Here is a 22,947-nt window from a genome sequence, read left to right on the forward strand (position 1 = left end):
GTTCTGCGGATGTGCCTATGTGGGTGGTGTTTTGGAGGGGGGTGTGGGAAATTGGCTGACAGTGCAACTGGTTGCTGAGTGATGGATGGATTCCTCATCATTTGGCCTTGGAGTGGTGCTGAACTGAGAAAGCAGTAGATAAGATTTTACTCTTCTTTTATGGCAATTGCTTGGGTGTCAAGTCCGTTTTGACCACAATAACGTGGTTGTTTTTAGGAAGCATTATTATACAAGTTTGGACTTGAGAAATATATGTGATATGTGGCATGGAATATTTTACCATCTCTGTCCCCTTGGATTATGGAAAAAGCGTTTTCAAACTGCAGTTTTGCCATTCTGATAAGACTGCTAAGGATGAGCTGGAAATACAGGTTACCTTTGTAAGAGGGAAACTTGAAAAGCTGTGATCTTGATTGAAATAATATTCAGTTTGCTACCAGATGACACTCAAACTTCCTTTCACATTGAGAACTACTGGAGAAGTAACAGTATCTTTAAAATTATTAATACAAAATCATAAAGTAATTCTGAAGTGTTGGAAAAATCAAATGGGTTGGCAGCATTTTGTCATCTCTAAATTCAAAAAGTTAACTAATATGCTCATGTGTTGTACTGAAGTATCTGAAGGCATGTGGACATGTTTTATGATCTGTACTATTTCTAGTTTTTGCTTAGAGAGAAATGAAAATAACAGTTCAATAATGCTGGAAATTCCTGCTCCCTCCTGCTGCTCCTCTTGGCTTTTCCCTCTCCACTCTTCATTTCCCACGCTGTGAAGCTTCTAGCTTGTATCTTGTGGATGCCAGCAGTTCTAATTAAACAGTGCTGAAGACTATATGTCAAACTAGTTCTAATTTAAGCTGTTTTTTTTAAACTACTGAGCGAAGTTGTCTGAATTATCTGTGAAACTTGAAAATATTTTTGATCTAATAGGACATGAAATACATTATGTATCACAACTGCTCATCTAATCCTGCTGCCAAACTGCTCGTTTGGGCAGATAACCAAAATTTTAGGTGTTTAGGCAATTGAGGACAAGGCGTTTGGTCAATAAAAGATTTTGTTGTTGTTGAAAGCTTTCTCATTTGAAAACACTTAGTAATAGTGCTGTAGCTTTGTAGTCAGTTGGTGTTCAGTTTAACAGTGTTTAGTTAAATCTTTAATAAAAAAAAAGATGCCTTGAGTAATGACTTCATATCCACTCAAACATAGATCTCAAGGTGGAATTATGCTGACTGGCTCTCATTGGCTGTGTCTAGCTCAGTAGAAGCTCTATTTCAGCCCTCTCTGAGGCTGCAAGCTGCACTTCCACCGTTGTTGAAGGTGGTAGAAGTTCAGTATGGAACACCTCTCGTTTTCTGTGGGTGCCAACTCAATAGTGCAGGTTGTGATTTTTTTTTTAAAGTCATCGCTAGTGATGATTTGAAGCTTCAAATGCCTCTTTGGAGAATCAGTGTGCTTTGGGAAGCTTCCTCCTTGAGCTGTAGTGGTTAACAGATCCTTCACTGTGAAAGCTTGTTTGCAAAAGAACTGACTTGCAAAAATTTTCTGGCATCTTAAAACATCAGTGTTCTGTAAGGTGGAAGTATTGCATTCAGAAATATTGCATTTGTTTGTGTTCAGAAATATTAACACTTTTCTTTTTTGCAATATTATGTTCTTAGTACATGCAGTAGCTGTTCTACCCATTGGCAGCAGATTGCATTAAACTGCTTCCTGCTGTTGAAAGTGTCTGTTTGTGAATCTATTTGAAGGCTGGCATTGACTGGAAGTGTTCTATTACATGTCAGAACACTGCTGGGAACATTGATCATGGATCTAAACAAATCTCCTGGTTTGCGGGGGAAGGGTGGGAATTCATCCTTGTTTCAAAAAGAAATATATCTCTTTAACAGGTAGCATGGCATAGCTTGTGTTTCTGTATTTATCATGCAGTGAGTTTATAATATACACAATCAGTTTACCTTCCAGTTTCCTCCTTAAAGCAGGAGAGACAAGAAGGATTCCTTATTATCTCTCTTTATACTTAAGTAAGGGGCAGATTTAACACTGGTGGATACTGAAGAAGTAAAAGGTGAGATTCAGGAACAGATGATAACTGCAACTGGACCGACCGTGGTACAAATAAATGAAATGCAGGGTGGGTTCTCTGGCTCTTCTGTCAATGTGCGATGTGGCTCAGCTACTGCTGGAGCTGAAGACTCTGTGGGGCTGATGGGGTGGAAGAGGACAAGGAATGTATGAGATGTGTGCCTTTTGTGGATGAAGGTGTGGGTTGGAATGGGATCAGAGAGAGGTAGGAAAGAACATGAGGCTGGGTGCTGCTGTGGGACAGCTCAGGAGAAGGCAGGAGGAGAAGGAAGCTTAGGTGAGCCTTGTTCTGTGTGAGTGGGACGCAACAAGGATCTACTGCAGATGAGTGGTACCTGAGCAAACAGGGCCATCAGCAAGCTGGCAGCCATCAAGGAAGGTTTATTAAGCTTTCACATGAGGAGAGGTAATGTCACAACTCCTGCTCTGCTTTCCCCCTCCCCACTCCTGGGCTGCAGCAGCCTGCACAGCAGGAGGGCTGGCTTTGCAGGCAGTATGTGTGGTGGGGGACACTGAACTGTGGGAAAATATTTTTCTATATTTAGGTTGTTTGGGCTGTGTGATCTCATAAGAGATGGTGAAAACTGTTTCAATGTTCCTGGGGAATTAGAGGCTTTTCCGGAAATGAAGGATGTGCAGGCAGGCTTTAGAAACTCAGTGCTGACAAATCATGATAATGTTGGTTTTTTTTTTCCTCCTGCTGAATGAATTGTTTCTTGGCAGGTAATGTTATGGTTTAATAGTTCTCAGATTCTTTATTTGTACTTTATTATTGAGAATTTTTGAATGTTGAGTACTTTGTCTGACTGCACAGTCAGATCTTCTATATTTAGAAGAATCTGTAATCAAGGTTGCGTTTTCTGTTCCTGTCCTTTCTCCCCCATCTCCCACCCTTTTCCTGGCCTTAAGCAAACATCTTGTTCTTTTGCTTTACAGGCTCCAGATAAAAGGAAAGCATTAGAAGAGACCAAAGCCTACACAACTCAGTCTCTAGCCAGTGTTGCTTATCAGATCAATGCACTGGCCAACAATGTACTACAGCTGCTGGACATCCAGGCATCCCAGCTGCGGAGGATGGAGTCCTCCATCAACCATATCTCCCAGGTAATCTTTTTTAATAGAGGTGTTATCTTCCCTCTTGTATTATTGAGAGATGGGTAGTTTATGTTGACGACTTTGAATTCTCTGATTAATGTGATTGGAAATGGTAAGACTTTCATCTTTTAGAATTTATGAAAACCACTTTCTAATGATGATTGTGATTGAAATAAAACAGATCCTTTACCAAGGAGTACTGGGACTATATTTGATTTAAAACAGGAGTAAAGATCCTAGAAATCAGAAGCTGCAGCTGAGAGAGAGTTAGAGAGGATTTTGTTTTCAAAGAAATCCAAATGTTTCATAACTGGAACTCAAAGGATCCAACCTAAAATGTTCTTCAGTGAATTTAAAACCTTTGTTGGTCAGCCAATACCATGTTAGTAGTACATATTAGACAAAGTTTCTTAAATTTGAAGGAAAGTGCTACTTGTGGTCTCTGTTGTCTGTTTCCACGTACAGCCCTGCTAACCTCTGCTTATTGTTTTTGCACAATAATAATGGTTTCCAAAAACTTTAAATGGCAGCTCAGTGGTTCCCTGAAAGCTGTGAGCTGGGAGGAGATTCCAGTGCACATTCCCTTTCCTAGTAACAAACCTTTCTGAGACACTTGTTGACTGGAGTGTATTGAGACCTACACACAGTTAAAAGCTCTATCAAATATTTAAAAAGTAGTTGTCACTGAAACAGTTAAGTAGGAGGAAGTACAGCTGGTGTTAGTTAATTTCTTGCTCTGTCAAGTATTGAGAAGTTTTGTGGTGCTAGGTTTATGACTCCATTTGAAGATGTGACTGCATAAAGGACTGAACCAACAAGCCTCGCAAGCATTGCGTGTCCTGTTACACTGAGCACATCTATTGTGTGTTTCAGAGCTGCAGTGAGTGAAGCTATTATATCAGCGGGCCAGTGAAAATTTAATAATGACTAATCATGGAAAAAGCCAAAATGTTCGATACTAGCACAAAAGCTGTTAACCCTCTGTACTATTTGCTTCTTGAACTGAAGGCGCTGTGCTGAAAGCTGTTGAGTCACCTGATACATGAACTGTTTGCTAAAGACTATGAACAATCAGTGCTTTGTAGGGCTTTTAAGCAGTGTTTAGCGAGGTCACTGGTAGTTTTTGCTGCTGGTTGGTCTTTCCTGAAATGAATCCTTGCTTAAAAAATATCTGTGGAACTAAAGTAGATACAGATAACATATGTGTATTGGCTCGCCTGTTTGCTTTCAAGTGTTTTTTTAAGATATGCAGTTGAAGCATTTGACCAATCTGCGGTGCAGTTGTTTGATTGACTGATCGTAAATTCTCTGAAGTTTCCAGAGTGTCGTCTTTTCCCCTTGCTTGTATCAGTCATGAATATTTCCATGCCTCTAAAACATGGGAGGATGAATGTATTCTCAAAACAGAATTCTTTTCTGTGGAAGAGGTATTGCCTAGAAACACAGATCTGAGGCACTGCCAGGCAACTACCTATGGGATAGGGTACAATTTGATAAAAAATATTTCTGGTAATGAACACCGTGGAAGGAAAATCCTATGGTTCTTTTTATCTGCAGTCAGTCTGTGTTCCTCTCCCACCTCCGTCACTCAGTTCTGACGTGCAATTTCAGTGCATGTTTTCCAGAATGAGTCTAGCCTAATGACTGGACAGCTAGTCTTGACTAGTAGCCACTTGACATTTCTCCTAGCTACGTACCTTCTTCAGTGGAAAAAGTACTCAGGAAAAGTTAAATGGAGTGGTGTGTTCTGTTCTTGCTACTGGAACTTAATGGTACAGATGGAAAAATGACTTTCTTTTATTGGAAAAAATGAATTCAACTTCATTTTATTTTGTACTGAGAACAAACAAGCTTCACATGAAAAATCATTCAGGGATGAGGGAACACTGCAGTGAGCAGCTCCAGGAAAGGCTTCTGCTCTGGCTGCTATATAAAAACTAGACCTGCTGCATCTTTATTTTCTGCAACTATAGTTGTCTTTCAGCTGTAACCTGTGGGTCTGAGGTGGCCTGCCACAAAATTACTTACTATGTTCACAGTACAGAGCTATGCACGACCAGCGCAGCTGTTAAACCCTTGGTATTGACTTTGAGCCTTTCCAAGCTGACTGGCCTTTCCGGACTGTTCTGATATGGCAGAGCAGAGACTTGATTACTGTTGTGGAGATGTTTGCAAACTCTTCTGGCATATGAGAACCTACTCATCCTGTCAGGCAGGATTCTAGGGGAAAAGATAGCAAGTCTATATTTTGGACCATCTTGAGCTTCAAGGCTTTACTGAGGGCATTAAGGTATGTATACATCTCCAGGCCTCTGTACTACAAGCTTTCTGCTGCAGTCACAGTTACATCACGTATTTCTGTCAGTTCCTGTTTGAGGTTTTAGTTTGGCTGTTCTGAAGACAAAAACATACTTAGAAGATTTCAGGAGTTGCTCAGCTGGTTTTGATACAGGATGTGAAGGCAGAGCCATGCTGTGGTGTGCCCTCAACATTCCCTGTGGGACAATGGTAAAATGGCAGCAGAGGAAGGACTTGGGGCCCTGTGTCACTTGCCTACCCACAGATGCTGGATTGTAACAGAGCAGAGCTTCATTTGGGTATAGCTTATTACCTTCAGAAGGAGTGACAAAAAAGCAGTTTTTCTTGCTCTGAACAGCAGTAGCGAAGTGTTTGCTTTCTTTTAGGGTCCGAAATGTGAGGTATTTGGAATAGGTACTATTTTCTTTCATGGAGAAGATGAATGAAAGCACAGACTGGACAGTGATAGAGTGAAACTGTGGCTGAGGTCAGCCTGAAGTGGGAGAGGGCACGAAGGACAATGGGCATCAAGGTGGGACAAGAATGAAGGTCTTAACCTTTGGCATATGGCGTTTCTTAGGTGTTGGGCAATTCAGGTGTTGAATAAACAAATAATTTTTCATGTTGCCAGATGATGAGTTAAACAAAACATTGTGCACTTGTGCTCTGAATGCAGTTTATGCTTCGTTATGGTTACTTCTTTTGTATTAAATGAGTTTAAGCAGTAGACTAGAAACTTATGTTCGTTTGTTTATTTCTTGCATGGATCCCTGAGTTAATTCTTTAATAAATAAATCCGGTTGCATCTTTCCCTTTTTTCTGAAAATTAATGTCTTTTAGCAGAGGAGTTGAAAATTCAGCTCTTTCTAGCTTAAACATTTGACAAGGCAAAACCACCTCCCTAGAAACTTGGGCCTATGTTTTTTGCTCCTTTGACTTGCACTGTCTTGACGGTTCTCCCTCTTTCTCTTGGAAATGTGAACTAACTCAGGGAACTGTCCTTTAAGATACATTTCTGCTGGTTCATTTCCACGGACTTGAAGAGAATGAAGATGAGACAGAGTTGTCAACCTTCCTCCTCTGACAAGGGACATCTTTGTTTACAGTGCCAAAACTGGAAAATGTAACTGATCAGCGCTTGCATTTATGTCTGAGCAGCTGCAGTACTGGATGTAGAAGCTGCTCCTTTTTTTTTTCCTTGACATAAATGGTTTTTAAGAGCCTTGTTTTTTAAGTCCACGCCTATTGAAATATGAAAAAAGCAATAGACTCCTTTTTAAGAGATGATGTTTTGTACCAGGAGGCACTTGCACCCCTTAAAGCATTCAGTTCTCTTCTGCATCTCAAGCTGTTCTCTAATGCAAAATAAGAACTGTTGCAGAAAAATGTTCTCAAAGTGTAGGTTTCAATAGGAAAATATACGTGCATCTTTTGTCACTGTTAAAAGTTAAAAGTTTTTGAAACTAAGACAATCGCTTAATCAGTTTAGGAGAATCTTGCTGTCGCTCCCTCATGTCTCATACAAACATTGCATGCAAGCAGAAATCCAAATGCCTTTTGTACAGTATGGCTGTCTGGCTGAAGGCAATGGCAGTCCTTCCATACGCAGCTATTACCTTCTCTAATGCTTCTGAACTTGATGGAGACATCTGCCCTCATCTGCAAATAGCTGGGCATTTTCCATTGAGCAGGTAAGCAGTGAAGACCAATGTGGATGAAGCTTCAGAGAAAATGTTGGAGATCCTCTGAGGTGTGAAGGGGTGAGCTTCTAAGCAGCAGCAAGTTGACAGCAGGCTGGTTTGTCTTTGATTCCAGCAAAAAAAGAATATGATAGGTCTTAGCTGCTCAGCAAGTCTTCACTGTTTGAAGAGAATGATATAGTGCACACGCACTGGGGACTCTTCATGATTTAGTTTATGGGAAGGAGCTTTCCCTGAGTGTGTGTGTGCCTGTTTTGGGTTAATGTGGTACCACATTCAAGGGTTGTGGCATACAGTCACAATGCAGTTCATATTTGAAAGCCACAAAGCAGAAAGAGGGTAGAAAATGCAGTGAATCATCTGCTGATGAACGTTGGATGTTGTGCCTAGGAACAAACAGTTATGTAAATATTCTGGTACTCCTATGGGTGGTACTTGCCAGATCCTCTTGGTGACAACTGTGGTTCCAAGGAGCAACTTTTACCATGAAATTACCTCTTTAAAAGGAATAGATTGCTTAAAGCTCTGGTTTTGCTCTCTAACATGATGAGCATATGGGCTGCATAATGATTGGACTGTTACGTGGGAAGAAAATTAGCCAGATCTAGAAAATGGCTGGATGCTGCTAACAAGCAGGGTCAATATTGCATTGTTCAGAATGGTCTCTGGAGACCACTTGGAACATAAATCATGTCCTTGGCAAGTCTAGGGATAATTCTAAGTTAGGGAAGTTGGTTTGCATGCTGAATGATGGAGCTTCAGTGCAGAGGAACCCTGAGAACTGAGCCAGCAAAAGTCTCAGGAAAGCCAATTGAGGTTCAAGACCCTGTGCCTGAGGTTCCATGGGTTTGTACACTCTGGGAGGTCTGAGAAAGTCCTGGAAAGGAGCTGCTATTCCAGGGGGTGCTGTGCTGGGTGAGGGAAACAGCAGCATGGGGCTGACTTGGAAAGAGTACAACTGAAGGACAGGGGGCTGTCATCAGCTCTGCAGTGAGAAGGATTCACCTGGAATGCTGTGTCTGGACTTGTCACTCTTGCCTTGTTCAAGAGAGCTGTAGGGAAACTGGAGGGAGTCCCAACAGTGAACTACTGAGATAGGGGCGTGAAGCTACAACGGGAGGCTGAAGGCATTGTTCAGTCTGACAAAGAGGAAGCTAAGCAGTGACACAGTGGTGTAGCCATCAGCTACTTGAGTGTGGCTCTGACACCTCTCTAGTTAGCTTCTCTGGCAGTGCAGAAGGGAAGAGGTTCTGACATGGAGCTTTTCATTATGGAGGGTGGTGTACCACAAGTTACTCAGTGGTGCGACTCCTTCCAGTGTTGCACTGCAGTAGCTGGATTGACCCTAAAATCTGACTTGCTGTCCTTGCAAGGCACATCAAAAGCTATAGGACCTAAAAGGTGATGGGTGAGGGTGGAAATAGCTATTAAGTCAGGGAAAAAACACCACTCCATGTCTGCAAGTCTTGTTAGCTCTGCTTCCATACAAGCCTTCCATGCCACACATCCAAAAGTGCATGAGGAGACAAAGTGCTTTTGCAGGAGCCAGAACAGCGTCTAATGTATATGTTAGAAAGATAATGTCTTATCTCTGGTTCTCTTGGATTGCCTTTGCTTGTCAACAGACAGAAATATTCCAAATACGGCGAAGAAGCTTGTACCTTTTGTTTAAATTAACCTTGCCTTGGGTGGCATTTACTGTCCTAAGAAGTGCTGACTATCTCTGTGGCCTTTGCTTCACATCCGGTTCTTCCTGTACCCTGTAATAGAGGCCAAGGCTCCCAGAAGCTACTGCAGTTGAGTTGTGCTGTGCTTGCTCTGCTTATCTGTCTGCTTATGAAAATTGTTGAATACTGTGTAAGGGTTGCCCTGTTAGCTGTTCTGTTGAGGAATTCTCCATGACCACAAATGAATACACACAGAATCTGTAACTCCTGTGCAGCTCAACTGATGAGGTTCTCTTTGTTTTTTAAATAAAATAACCATATTGGGATTTTAAAAAGTATTTGCTGTTATGAAAGAGCAACCCTAACTGTCAGCCCTTCTGTGCTGAGCAGCCACCTCAGTGACTCCCATAGGGCAGCTGCTTTGATGGAGAAGGAATTGAGTCAGAAACTTTTGTTTCCTGTCATTCTTTATTCCTACCTGTTTTTGTGAAATCTGAGTGTGAATGTGTTGCTGGGGAATAGGAGAGCTTGCTAACTGTAGTGGCTGGTCGCTGCAGTGAAATCCCTCCTAGTCTCATTCCCATTTTACAGTCTGGTAAAAGCATATTCTAAATAGACAATTTCCAGTATCTTGTAGACTGCCAGAACTACTTTTCTGCTGGGTGGACATTTAGCTGTAAGCTTTAGATACCTCATTAAATACTGAATTAAAAGGTCTGATGCAGCTTCGTGTTTTCTGAAATCAAAGCAAAAATCCAGTGGCTGCAGACTTGACCCTGGAAGGCTTTTTCTGATGGTTTTGTGCAACAAACAAGTCAAAGATGTTTGTGCAATCTTTTTTTAATGAAAACCCCTTATATCTGGAAGATACATCACATAAATGAAACGCGTCACTAACCTGCTGTAAAGTCACTTATTAGACTTCAAGAATCTATTTCTTCTTCAGATGCATCTGATTAGATTGCTGGCCAAAATTAATTTTCCATTGCAAGTCTCTGTAAACAGACAGTGTTTATGTGAATAACTCGTTTCCCATTGAATTAGGACTTATCTCTATCAGTGCTTTAGTGGCATAAGTGCGAAGAAAGAAAATGGAAGGGATGCAGTGCTGGGTGCAAGAACATAATGTAATACAGCAACAGGTAACCAGCTGCCAAAACATTAAGTTGATCACTGTATCTGTGCTGTCCAGTGCAGCTATTTGGAAGTTTTTTGTTTTTGTAGCTGGATAGCATTATACTTGAGCTGACTATATTTAGGGAAAGGGAGAGAAAAAGAAGGCATGAAGGCTGTATTGCAGAACTGGCATCTTGGTTGTGTTGTGTTACTGAAACTATTCCTCTTCCTCATCAGGCATGGTGCCTGTGGTTGGGCTTCTATTGCTGAGCGCTTTCTGCTGGCTGCTTTTATTTGGGGCATATGAAAGTGCTTAGTTAATGTTGATATGCAAAAAGCAGGCTAGGTAGTGCTTTACGTGAGTATTTTATAAGCTGGTGGTAACACTCTGGCACCCTTTATACTGCTTCTGGTTTGACTTTAGCAGCCTCTAGGGAGCTATTCCTGTGTCAATTGTGCATGTCCAGTAAACCTTTGCAGGTTAGTTCATGGGAGGTGTGTGAATGACAAATTAGCTGCTGTTTTAAAGCTGGGACAGTTACATTGTTATGTCATAGCTTTGGAAAAAAGGTGTAAGAAGTGTGAGAATCTGTCCAACTGTTCACCTTAACAAACACTGGCCACATGGCTGCTGTGCCCAAGCGTGTGTCCCTCTCCCAGCACCAGTGGGACAGAATAAGCTGTGCATGGCTGAGCCATGCTCAGAGTGCAAAGTGTTCCTTTCATGTGCAGGAAAAGAAGTGTGTGAGGAGCTGTATGTATTCATATGTTTTATAGCAAAACACCTACATGTAAATAGATTTCCATGAATGCTGTTTTCAGAACTACTTATTCTGCTGGAGAGCTATGATTCTTAACTTGATGTGCTGCCAGTGCCATGGCAGAAAGGGGGATGAGCAGGGGGAATAAATTCTGGGTTTGTTTGGCTGAATTCTGTGCTGTAGGTAATAGGGTTTTGTTTGTTTGTTTGTTTTGAGAAAAGTAGGAATATGTTTTGTACTAATACAGTTTGAGTGACAACTAGTGGATGCAATGATTTGCCTTTTCAGCCATTTCCACTTGGAATGCTGGCTGTGTGTGTAAAGGTAACCACCAAAAACATATGCCTGCATCTTCGTCAGTCTTGAAAAATAAATAGCTAAAGCTGTCATTTTCCTTTCTAATCTGTGTTTCTGGTTCCAGCGAACTATTACATTAAGAATAGCAACCAGTTATATTGTATGGGCAGTAAAATGTATGTAGTGCAGAACCATGGGATCACAGCTTATATTTTGTTTCCTCTTTGAGAATCTGCTAAACAAGAATGGCATCTTCCTGAATAGACCTTCTATGAAAGTATAGTGGTTCTGTAGCTTTACCTGTTTGTGCCTTTGTTTCTTCCCTTGCATGTTGTCTCGGGATGGTTTTTACTTACAGGTATGTACAGCACAGCCCAGTGGAGGAGTCTGAAGTACAGCTTATGATTTCTCCAACTCACTTCTCTGTTCTTTGTTTGCCATGGGAAATAATGTTTTGCATACCAATTGTAGGTATGATCTTGTCATGCTATCTGGAATTCCTATATGTGGCACAAACAGGAGTAACAAGGGTGTGAGTAAAAGCTGTCAGGTCTCTGCACAATGTGAAAACAGGATAGGGACCTTACGAGGATCTTTAGAGGGATCTTGATGGGAATTATAAAACATAAGTAGTGTTTCACAAAAGGTCAACTGAGCCATCTTTTGAAAATATAAGAACAATGAAGTGTTGAATAGTGACTGAAGGGAAATTCTCCGGGTCTTAGTTGTTGGTTTTTTTTTCCTTCAAGTTGAACAAGGTTCAAAACTAGGCTGGATAAGGATGTCGGATAAGCCTTCAAGCCACAAATCAACCTTTATCTGACTGGATAGGGGATAAACGTCATCTTTGGGAAGCTGATCCTTCATTGTCCATTTATAGGATTTCCTTGCATGTGTTGTTAAGATAAGTATTGGGCAAAATGCAGCAGTGGCTGAGTGTATTTCAGGGCTAAATGAGATGAGTTGTTCTGTAGGCCAAACTTGTCTCCTAAACTAGGCTAAGAAAGGTGTTGCTGAAGTTTTTGAGCAATGTTTGTGTTTTTGCTAAGATCTGATGTGTAGCGTGTACTTAATAACAAGACAGCTTGTGAACAAGCAAATTGCTAATTCCTCTTAATTAAAAGAAATGCTATTTAAACCTCTATGTTGTATGAATAGAAAAAACTGAAAAACAACTGAAGTTGTGCTGTTGACTTGCATGTGTATCTTGGCAGGTAAAACATGGCATTTGAGGGTAGATGTCTGGTAGCAATGTTGTATTACTCCAGTGCTACAACTCAGGGCACTGTTAACTAACATGGAGCTGACGAGTGAGTCACTGAAGTAGTTGAGGACAGTCTCTCTCTGGGAGGTGCAGCCTGTAAGCCATATGAAGATGCTGAACTTCTGGATGTAATTACAGACCATTAAGGTACAGTGCAGTCAAACAGCCTGAAACAAATTAGACTTTTTCAACTACATAATCTGAGTTGTACCACTATGTTTGGATTTCGTTTCTTCCTACATCCTAAATTGCATGTTGAGACAACAGTGTCACTGACAGCTTTATCAGCCTTTTACCTGATGGGAGGCAAACCATCCTTTGTTTTTCTATTACTTATTTTTCTCTCTGCACACTGAGAATGGTCTACTCACTTTTGTATCAGTGTCTTAGTCTCCTTCTAAATTGATGTAACTCACTGTATCTGTTTCTGCCGTATATGAATGGCATCCATCCATGTGACCATGAGACATGACCATCAGTGCCTTGCTTTAATAGTAAGAAGACAGCTGAGCACAGCTGTGCTTATCCTTCATTTATTGGTTTTGAAGCATCCCCACTGTAATAGGTTTGGAGCCACTCAGGCATCTGGGTATTTAAAAAGGTAGAAGAATCTTCTGGTTCATGGTCTTTTGGTTAATGTTTTCTTCCTTTCCTCAGTACAACCTGTGGCACACTAACAAATAACAACTCTTCAGGAAATGGAAGTTGGTTCCTAGAAGCTCACCCTGAGAAAAAGTCAACTTAAAATCACTTGGCATTTTCCTGCTTTAAGTATTTCTCTTGCTGTGTAGCAAGCCTCATGGCTGGCAGAGAAGATATCAAGCTTCAATCCCATTTTGCTTGTTTCTTGCTTTTAGACCTCCAGACCTGGGAGCAAGAGGAGCTTGATGAGACCAGAGCTCTAAGTTTCTTTCATCTTCTTTTCAAAGAACTGACGTTATCTCTCAGCGTCTTAATGGAAGTGTATTCCTCTGGGCTGCATTAAAGGTGTAGTTCTCCAGCCAATGTAGAAGTCCTTTGGAGATGCCCTCTAGCACTGAATTATTTGGAATAAATGTACCTAACATTTATTCTTTCTGCAAAGTATGGGAAAAACATTTCACATGAAAAACAGCCTTTAAAAAATGTTTTCCTGAAGTGAGACTGATAGAATGCTGCTGACTGTCTGTTATTAAGTACTGACCGGTCACTTAGTTCTGTATTAGTCAAAAGCATTATCTAGTTAGTAAAATAAAAAGTGTGGTGTGAATTTTCCCAAATGCACATTTAGAAAGCAGAGGTTCTGCAAATAATTTCTAAAGAAAACATCCTGGAAAAACAGAAAGTGAACTATCTGCAGATTTGAATAAAGATTTCAATTCTTTCTGTGTACTGTTCCCATTTTGCCCATTTGCCTGCTTTTCTTCATCACAGTTCTTAAAAACAAATGCATGGTTGTTGTTTACACTATCTATATCCTTCTGGGAATAAACACAGGCTGTAATGCTGGGTTGATATACGTAACTTAAATCCTGAAGAAAATCAGGATTTACTGAAACAATGAGGAGGAGATAGACTAGAAGTTTGCACAGCTGTCTTTCTGTGATCTATTAAATTACATCCTGATGTACCCCTTTATCTCGCAGGCAAACATTTCACTCTCACCACTTCATCCCTCCCAGTTCAGGTAAGTGCAGCAGCATGGTGTTCCCAGCTGCTTTGCTGTGCAATTGCAGAAGCTCAGCAGCTCTTGTGTTTGTGCTGAGCCATATGCTATTGCCCAGGTCAAAGGCCAGTCATGCATGAGTGCTCATGAGTGCTGTGAGGCTTTCTCTTGAAATGCTGCTGTGGCTTATAACCCACTGCAGCAATGGGGATACCTTTACAGAGCACCAGCATTCCTTCCTCAGCTGGCTTTTAACAGTCCCCTGGTCGGCATCTGTATAGTGTTTTGCCTAAGCTGACACTGAAGATGTTGTCCCATCTGATTTTTCTTTTTTCTTTTCCCCTGCCATTTTCTTCTGCTGGGCAGGGTTTTGTTGTCTCTATCCCTTCCCCTCACCCTTAGTTGTGGGGTCAGTTATCCTGGAGACAAGGTCATGAAAACTACACGTTGCCTTTCTTCTGCAGACTGCTTTCAACGTGTCATTTCCAAAGGTGTTTTTCTTCTTCTCAAATGTTTGCAGTCAAGTTAAATCTCTATGCCAGTAACTGCACAGTGGAATGTCTAATTGCCTGCCCAGTAGTTGAGAATTTCTGATTGGTCTGACTAATAAATGGAGTTTAACAGTGCTGGGATAGCACATTCAGCAGGGGGCCATAGCACTGATGCCCTCTGTGCTCACACACATCTTCTTGTCAACCACTGCTTGGTTTTAGCTTCTGTCTATATGCATGAAAAATCTGCACCCTGATGGTGAGCTGAGAGATGTGAGAGGTGATCCCAGAGAACAGGAAAGGTGGTGGGGTGGGTTCCTCTTAGGCTAGGATCTGCAACAGTGCTGTATCTTTAGAGACATTTTGGTGGAGGAGGCTGTGACTCAGTATGCAGTGAATGCTGTGTGCTAGTGCTGTAAAGGCATGTGGATGTTCACAGCGTTGCAACAGTGGTATTTCATATCGGTGGTGGCCAAGAGTAGGAGACTGAGGGGAATCCACCTACAGAAACTGTGCAGAAGTCTATAGCAACAGCGTATAACTTCCTCTTCTTGTTGCTTGTAAATTAAAATGGCAATGGAGAAGTGCGGCAGCCTTAGTAATTCCATCTCTGCCCTACCCCCCCCTTCAGACTGTTAAATGTCATACGTGCGTGTGACTTGGTTGTCTGTCTTCTGCTTTTACTTAATATATCCCAAATTACAAGAAGCCCGTATGACTCAGTCCAAAATTGTTACTGCTGTTTTATAATATATTTTTGTTAATTCTCTTTTTCTAGAATGTCTTAATATGTTATGGAGAGTGGGATGTCAGAAGAAGTTTAAGAGAACCACAGAACGGTTTGGATTGGAAGGGACCTTAAAGATCATACAGTTTCACATCCCTGCTGTGGACAGGGTTGCAACCTGCTAGATCAGGCTGCCCAGGGCACCATCTAACCTGGCCTTGAATGCCTCCAGGGATGGGGCATCCACAGCTTCCCTTGGCAGCCCGTGTCAGGGCCTCACCACCCTCTGATTAAGAAATTTCCTCATAATTCCTAATCTGAATCTCCCGTCCTCTGGTTTGAAGCCATTCCTCCTTGTCCTATCCTATCTGCCTATGTGAAAAGTAGGTCTTTCTCCGGTTAATAAGCTCCCTTTTAAGTACTGGAAGGCCACACTAAGGTCTCCCCAGAGCCTTTTCTTCATGCTAAACAAGCCCAGCTTTCCTCAGTCTGTCCCTGTATGGGAGGTTCTCCAGCCCTCTGACTATCTCTGTAGCCTTCTTCTGAACCTAGTCCAACAGCTCCACATCTTTCTTGTGATGGGGCCCAGGCCTGGACACGGTACTCCAGATGGGGCCTCATGAGGGCAGAGAAGAGGGGGACAATTGCCTCCCTTGCCCTTCTGCCATCCCTCATTTGATGTAACCCAGGATACAGTTGGCCTTTCAAGCTGCAAGTGCATCCTGCTGGCTCAGGACAAGCTTGACCACCAAAACCCCCAAATACCTCTCTGTAGACCTGCTCTCAATTCATTCTTCTCGCAGTCTCTGTACATATCTGGGATTGTCCTGACCCAGGTGCATCACTTGGCCTTGTTGAATCTTATTACGTTCATATCAGCCTGCTTTTCAAGCCTGTCCAGGTTAAGTTTGAGTTGGGTGAAGTTCGATATTCCCAAGGATATGGCTTGTCCTCTGTTATACCTCCAGGAGACAGGGCTGTTTACTGAAAGGGTTTGAGAATGGGAGGACTGGGTTAGAAAATTGAACTCTTGTTTCAAAAACACATTAGAACAAAAAAGTGAAGAGCTTATCAGATCTTGTTAGGGTGTTAGTGGTACAGAAGCTTTTTGTTGCAGTAATCTGATGGAAGGTAGTAGAATAGACAGGAAGTTAACTGCAATGTGAGATAAGTATACTGAGAACTTTGAAGTGGAATCTATAGTGTTATAAGGGCTGCTTCAGCTGTCTTATCTTACTATAGTACTCACCAGTACTGGGCATGAGAGAAAACTGGTCATTGCTGGTTATCCCCCCATCAGAGGGCCATAGAATCATAGAATGGTCTAGGTTGAAAAGGACCGTAATGATAATCTAGTTTTAACCCCCTTGCTACATGCAGGGTTGCCAACCACAAGAACAAGGGTCATCTCACAGTGTTGCAGTAAAGTTGGTTGCTTCATACGAAATCTTGAAAAATACACATCAGTCTTCTCATAAGCACACAAAGGTTGAAGAAAGAAGGAAAAAATGTGATATGTGGTAAACTGTGTTTATGATGAAGATATTGCAGCCCGCTGATGACCATTTAATTAATACTGATGAGTTCCTCTTGGTGCAGTGCTGATTCACCTAAAAACCAGCAGGTTTCCCATGAAATTGCATCACTGCCATCAAATGAAGTAAAATCAAAGAGATTTAGAGAGAGCGTTGTTCCTTGGATGATTTGTAATCAAAACTATGTCTGCAGGTGGCTAAAGGATGCTCTTTGTCATTTCCACTTATATTGCCTCTGTTTAATGGCTTAGGGAAACTGTCTCCCAGAACTATCTTAGACACCTCATAAGCCTTGAATTCACTTCTGGATTTTGGGCAAGTGGAGAGAAAGATGGCTTTTATGTGGGAAATCTGTTACTCTTTAGTTTAAAGATTATTTTGAGATGCACAGTAAATGCCATCTCCTAACTACATAATATACCTTTGTATTTGGAGAATCTTTTCTTTTGGCTATTAGAGGCGATGAACTAAAACACAGTCATTAAACTGAGGCTGTGTTAAGTCACTTTTTCAAAGTGTTTCTCCCTTAAATCTTGAAACATCAGGTTACAAATAAACATGGGGGACTGGCTTTTTTTCTTTAGACATGAATGTTCTGGCTTGTCACTCCTGCTGTATCAGTTCCTTTCCACTGACAAACTTTCAGAAAGTTCAAACTCGTTCTGTTGAGTTTATTTTTTGTAGGCTTTTTTTAGATGGTTTCCTTTTCAGCCACCTGCAGTGCACTTTGCAATGGCACATGTTCATCTCCTGTAATGTTGCTTTTTTTGGCACACAAAATGCTTTTCATTTGATATACAATTTTGTTCAACTCCCATGGTGGTTCCTTAGTGAGTCCAAACTACTGAAGAAGCCTTTTAATTTTTTCCTTTCTGTCCTTGTGCTTTTCTTCACTCAAGAACATATTTAGATTTGTATGTTTTGTTTAATTCTAGACAAGCGTATTGCTTCCACTAAGGAAAAGTGAGACTCATTCAGCCACTTCAAAATGCTGAAATTCTCACATGGGAGCTTGAATATACATATTTTACTTCTGTTTTGTGTTGTTTTTTTTTTTTTTTTTTTTTAATAAACCTACTCATGCATGCATATCTTGAGCACTACCCAATAAAAGCACAATTCAAAATGACAGAAATCTAGTTTCAGGTACTGAAACACACTTGTGCATACTGTTGGGATTTTGACCTTGCATAATCAAAAGCATTTATCTGCTTTTTGTGCTTTTTAATACTGAATACAAAGTTAACATACTATGACTGCACGTCTCAACTGTTGTTCTGTCAAAATCAATCAGTAAGATTGCACACTTGAAACACTTCTCTTTTGAAGTGTCTTCTATTTTAAAAAGCACTTTTAATCAGCAGATTTTTTGCGTTTTTGGCTTGTTTTCATATGTAATTAATAAGTCATTGGTTCAATTTATGTAGTTTTTCTCTGGAAACTTGCATTAGCAAGGGAACTGCTATTAACCACTGAAATGTTTGCTCAGCTCACTTTGTAGACCATCTCTCCTCCTCTGGTGAGCTGTGAATGGATGTTACCTTCATAGTTCCTTTATCAGGATCTCATCCTGGTGAAGGGAGGCCAAGCGCAGCAGAAGACAGCACAATCCTTCCCACATTTCATAGAATCATAGAATCACAAGGTTGGAAAGGACCTACAAGATCATCCAGTCCAACCATCCTCCTATCACCATTACTATCCACTAAGCTATTAAACCATATCTCGTATTTGTTTGTCATAGAGTGTGAAACTCCAGTGGATAGCTAGAAGTTGTTTATTCGTCACAATCACTGGTTTTGATCTGGTAGAACTGGGTGGGTGCTTCCTGTCATGCACCACTTGTGAAGTGGTGTGTGCTCAGCCCCAGCTGAATCCCCAGCAGACCCTGGGAAGCCTGTTGTAGAGTGATGGCAGCTTTTGTTAGAACGGGTAGTAAATGTCACCATGCAAGCTGCTGCTGTCTTCCCTACTCCTGACTTTCGATGATGGAAAAATCAGATAGAAGGCACTGCAAATCATCTCCCTCTTTCCCTTTATTTGTGTTCTCCCATAGAGATGTATGTAAGTGTTTCTACCTGTTTATTATACCCAGGTTCTTGAAAAGGGAGCTGAACATTCAGTTGAATGTAGAGGACCAAAAAAAAGGTAGCTAGAACTAGACTCATAGAATATCCTGAGTTGGAAGGGACACACAAGGATCATGGAGTCCAACTCCTGGCTTCAAATCAGACTGTATATTTGAGAGCAGTGTCCAAACACTCCTTGAACTCTGGAACTCAGGGCTGTGCCTGGGCAGGCTGTTCCATGCCCACTGCCCTCTGGTGCAGAACCATTCCCTGACCCCCAGCTGCCCCTCCCCTGGCACAGCTCCGTTCCCTCGGGCCCTGCTCCTGTCACACAGAGGAGAACTCAGTACTGCCCCTCGGCTCCCTGTGAGGAGCTGCAGCCACCATGAGGCCTCCCCTCAGCTCCTCTGCTCTGGGCTGAGCACACCCAGGCACCTCAGCTGCTCCTTATACATCTTGGCCTTCGGACCTTTCACCATCTTTGTAGCCTTTCCTTGAACACTTTCTAATAATTTTATCTCCTTTTCATACTGTGGTGCCCAAAGCTGCACGCAGTACTCAAGGTGAGGTCATAGCAGTGCATTATAGAGTGGGACAGTTGCTTCCATTGACTGTCTAGCAATGCTGTGCTTGATGCACTTCAGAATACAGCTGTCCTTCCAGTGTGTATGCATTTGGTATGCTCAAATGGTTAAAATCAACTTTAGTTTGACAAAGCATTGGAAGTATGATCTACAGCTCACTTAGGCAGTTTCACCAGCAATTTTTAAACCTTGATGGAAGCTGTTTGACAGAAACCTTCGATATCTTTGTTGCTGCGTTTCACTGTGCTCACAGTGGCAGCCGTGCAACATTGCCCCTACCCATGCTCAGCCAAGTCCCATGTCTGTGCCTGCTCTTGGTGCAGTGCAGGCGGCAGCCCTGAAGCTGGCCTTAGCTGCCAGACAACTCGCTTGGAGCAGGACGGGAAGTCTGGCAGAGCCAGGAATAGAGCTTCCATCTGCTGTTCCTCAGGCTCTTGCTCCCAGCCACAGACCCATCCCACCTCTTCCCTTTGCTCGGGTAACGTCCCGGCAGACAACCGCCTCCTGTGCTCGGGGCCAGCTGGTTCTGCAGCACTGCCTGACCGCCATACTCCAGATGTTTGACGTTCCGTTTCCTCATACTTCTGTGAACTTCAGCAAAGTGCTGCTGGCATTTTACCAATGCAGCAGGGGAGGAGGGAGGACTGTTGCCTTAACCATTTTCTTTCCATAACGAAGGTCTCTATAGAGCTGCTAAAACGTCTTCCTTTTCAAGACGTTACCATGTGACAGTCTTCCTTCCCACATATCTCTCCTTGTTCCCAGATATGCTCTGCAGATCTCCCCTCCTTATGCTTGGTGTTGACATCCTCTTCCTCTCACCTGGGGAAGATAGAGTGAGGAGTAAGGATGTGTGGAAGTTCCCTTGTGTCCTTTGTAGGTGCTTCTCATTCATAGAACCCAGTTCTGTGAGGTGCCATCTCCCAGGCACAACTTGCTGCCCCATGTTCTTAGCACTGCATGTAAGCATGCTGTTCGGTAGCTGTTAGAGGATAATATATGGAGCTTCTTTCCTTTGGTCTTGCAAGAACAATGTGTGTGCCCTATGGAGTGTGTGCCCTCCATAGCAGTCTTCCCGTTTCCAATTGGCACCATAAAGAAATGTCAGGCTTGAGCTCAAGTCCAGCTCTTGGACAACCAGGCTGGTTTCCTTGCTCTGATTCTTGTCCTAGAATGTCACTCATCTGCCCCGCCCCTCCAACGTGTCCTTGCTCTCTGTCCCCTTTCTGCTCAGTTCCTCCAGCAAAGTATGTGACCAGGTTTTCCAATGGGAAACTCTGAAAAGGATCTGTATAAGTAATTCTTTTGCCGAACAAAGCTCTCTTCTCTTCCATTTCCAAAGCTGCTGTATAGGTGTATGTGCAACTTCACAGACTGCATTTTGGAAATCAGGGTCTTTAAGTCCAGTTCTCAGTGAACCCTATTCTGGAAACCTTTCTTCCAAAATAAGGTTTTGTAACAGCAGAGGGGCTAAAGGTGAGGTTATTTGTCTGTGGCCAGCAAGCTTTAAGCCTGTTTCTCTAGCTCTTGTTTTCACCTTCTTGATTTTAAGGAGATTCATTAGTGTATCAGCACCCCCCTTCCCCTCCTTTTTTTTTTTTTTTCTTCTTTTTAATGTAAGATATATCAGTGTTTTGACACTTGCAAGCACATGCTCTGTTGGTCAGAAATCAATTTTCTGTTAAGTTTGCCTAGCACAGGACTTGCTCGAGCTTAAGAAATTTAACACTGATGCAGGGAGTATTTGGAGCAAGAGGTGCTATGGTCTGTATTATTGTTTAATATTCTGTGCTTCTGAATTCTAAAACCATATGAAGAGCAAAATGTGCTGAATTAATGGGACACCTCTGGCATACTTCTCCACTGTCCTGCAGCCCCAAATGTCTTCAAACCTTTCTGACGTTTTAGGGTTTTTTTTTTGCTGTAAATCTGTTCTTTATGCTGATGGCTGTTGCTAGGAGAATATGAGAAAATCTGCTAGAGTGTATAAAGAAAAAGATTTAAATTCTGAAGTCAAGGGCCAGCTTCATAGGATAAACTGAAAAAGTCTGCTTTTAGACATAAGTGCAGTCCACTGATAAACTGTGAAAATAAACATAGCCATCACATCATCACTTTTTGATATCCTTCCCCCTTCAACAGTGGTTGATATTAGTAAAAGGCATTAGTAGCAGTGTGCTTGTGTGCACTATGTATATTATTTGTGTGTGTGTGTGTGTGTGTGTGTATTACATAAAAATTGTATGCATTTGTGTATATATTAAGTCTGGAAATCAGACTTAGTATTTATTTCATTGCTCTTCCTTTGTTCTGTCTAGTGTTTCTTCCCTTCAGGTGGCCATAAACATTTTATATAGACTGCAAGTTGCTGTATACACGCTGCTGACCTTAGTTCATTGTGTTGTTAATCTGTAAAATCTCCTGACTGTGAACCCTGCCTGCAGGAAAAGGAAGGTGGTATATCAGATTACATGAGATGTGGCTTATCCGGATCCTCTACCCTTTTACCTTAGGAGGCCTGGATTTCCCAGGACTTGGGGAGATGAAGCTGCCCGGAGAGCCTGTCCTGCTGTCGTAACTTGTCTGTATGCTGAAGGGAATGTGTGAGAAACTTCTAACTATAAACCTACAAAAACACATGGTTGGATTTGCAGCTGTAGAACTGTGACTCACAAGTCTATTCTAGTTGCCTCCTACATTGCCAGCACCACATACAAGGTGGATGTCTAAGTGCTTTGGAGATAGCAGGGGACCTGTCTTGCATGGTGTGCCCTCAGAAGACATGGCAGGATATTCTGAGGTGTTAAGGATTATTGCTCACTCAAAACATCACCGACAAAAGAAAATTCAGGGGGAGGAATGAGGTTCTAAGAATTTACCAAGCTTTTGATCCATTCTTTGAGCAAGCTTCCCAGAAGCAGCTCAGTTTCATTCTGTAACTGAATTGATGCAGACATAGATGAAGTGTTTGAAGTATTTCTAGTCAACAGAGTTGACTGTTGTAATTCCCAATGCTAGCAGAGGCTCAAACCAGGGAGAAGATCCCTGCAGGATAAATGTGCGTGTATAACAGCAACAGTGAGCAGCACCAGCTGTACTGTGCTCTGATCTGTATATCTCCCAAGGAGGCCAGGCTTGCTTAGCCCTGGGACTCACGTGGAGCAGCTAGGTGAGGACATTCCTCTTCATTGATGCAGCCTGTAAGCTTCCTTGTTTATTGACAGACACATCCACAAGAACTCTCCTAAGTTCTTTACAAGGAGAGTGGTGAGGTGGTGGAACGGGCTGCCCAGAGAGGTTGTGGATGCCCCGTCCCTGGAGGTGTTCAAGGCCAGGTTGGATGGGGCCCTGGACAACCTGGTCTAGTAAATGGGGAGGTTGGTGGCTCTGCCTGGCAGGGGGGTTGGAGATCCATGATCCTTGAGGTTCCTTCCAACCCAGGCCATTCTGTGATTCTGTGATTTGCACACATGAAATACCCAGCACCTTCATCTTTTATAAAGAAGCTAACTACACTCCTTTCATCTCCAGAAATGATAGCAAATACATGCATGGAACTCCTTAGTTCTACTTAGTAGATTCTTTCATATCTGTATGGATAGGGAGA

General features: G+C 42.1%; 1 protein-coding gene across 17 annotated transcripts in view; it reads left to right on the forward strand.

Moving 5' to 3' along the window:
• Nucleotides 1–22,947, forward strand: part of ABI1 (abl interactor 1) — an 80,179-nt gene that overhangs the window by 20,505 nt on the left and 36,727 nt on the right. For all 17 annotated transcript variants that reach the window (NM_001039281.3, XM_040680681.2, XM_040680723.2 and 14 more), the window contains exon 2: nt 3,028–3,195. In NM_001039281.3, coding sequence (NP_001034370.3) covers nt 3,028–3,195 — 168 coding nt within the window. The remainder of the gene's footprint in view (nt 1–3,027; nt 3,196–22,947) is intronic.

Source organism: Gallus gallus, chromosome 2, assembly GCF_016699485.2.
Source record: "Gallus gallus isolate bGalGal1 chromosome 2, bGalGal1.mat.broiler.GRCg7b, whole genome shotgun sequence".
NCBI lineage: Eukaryota > Metazoa > Chordata > Aves > Galliformes > Phasianidae > Gallus > Gallus gallus.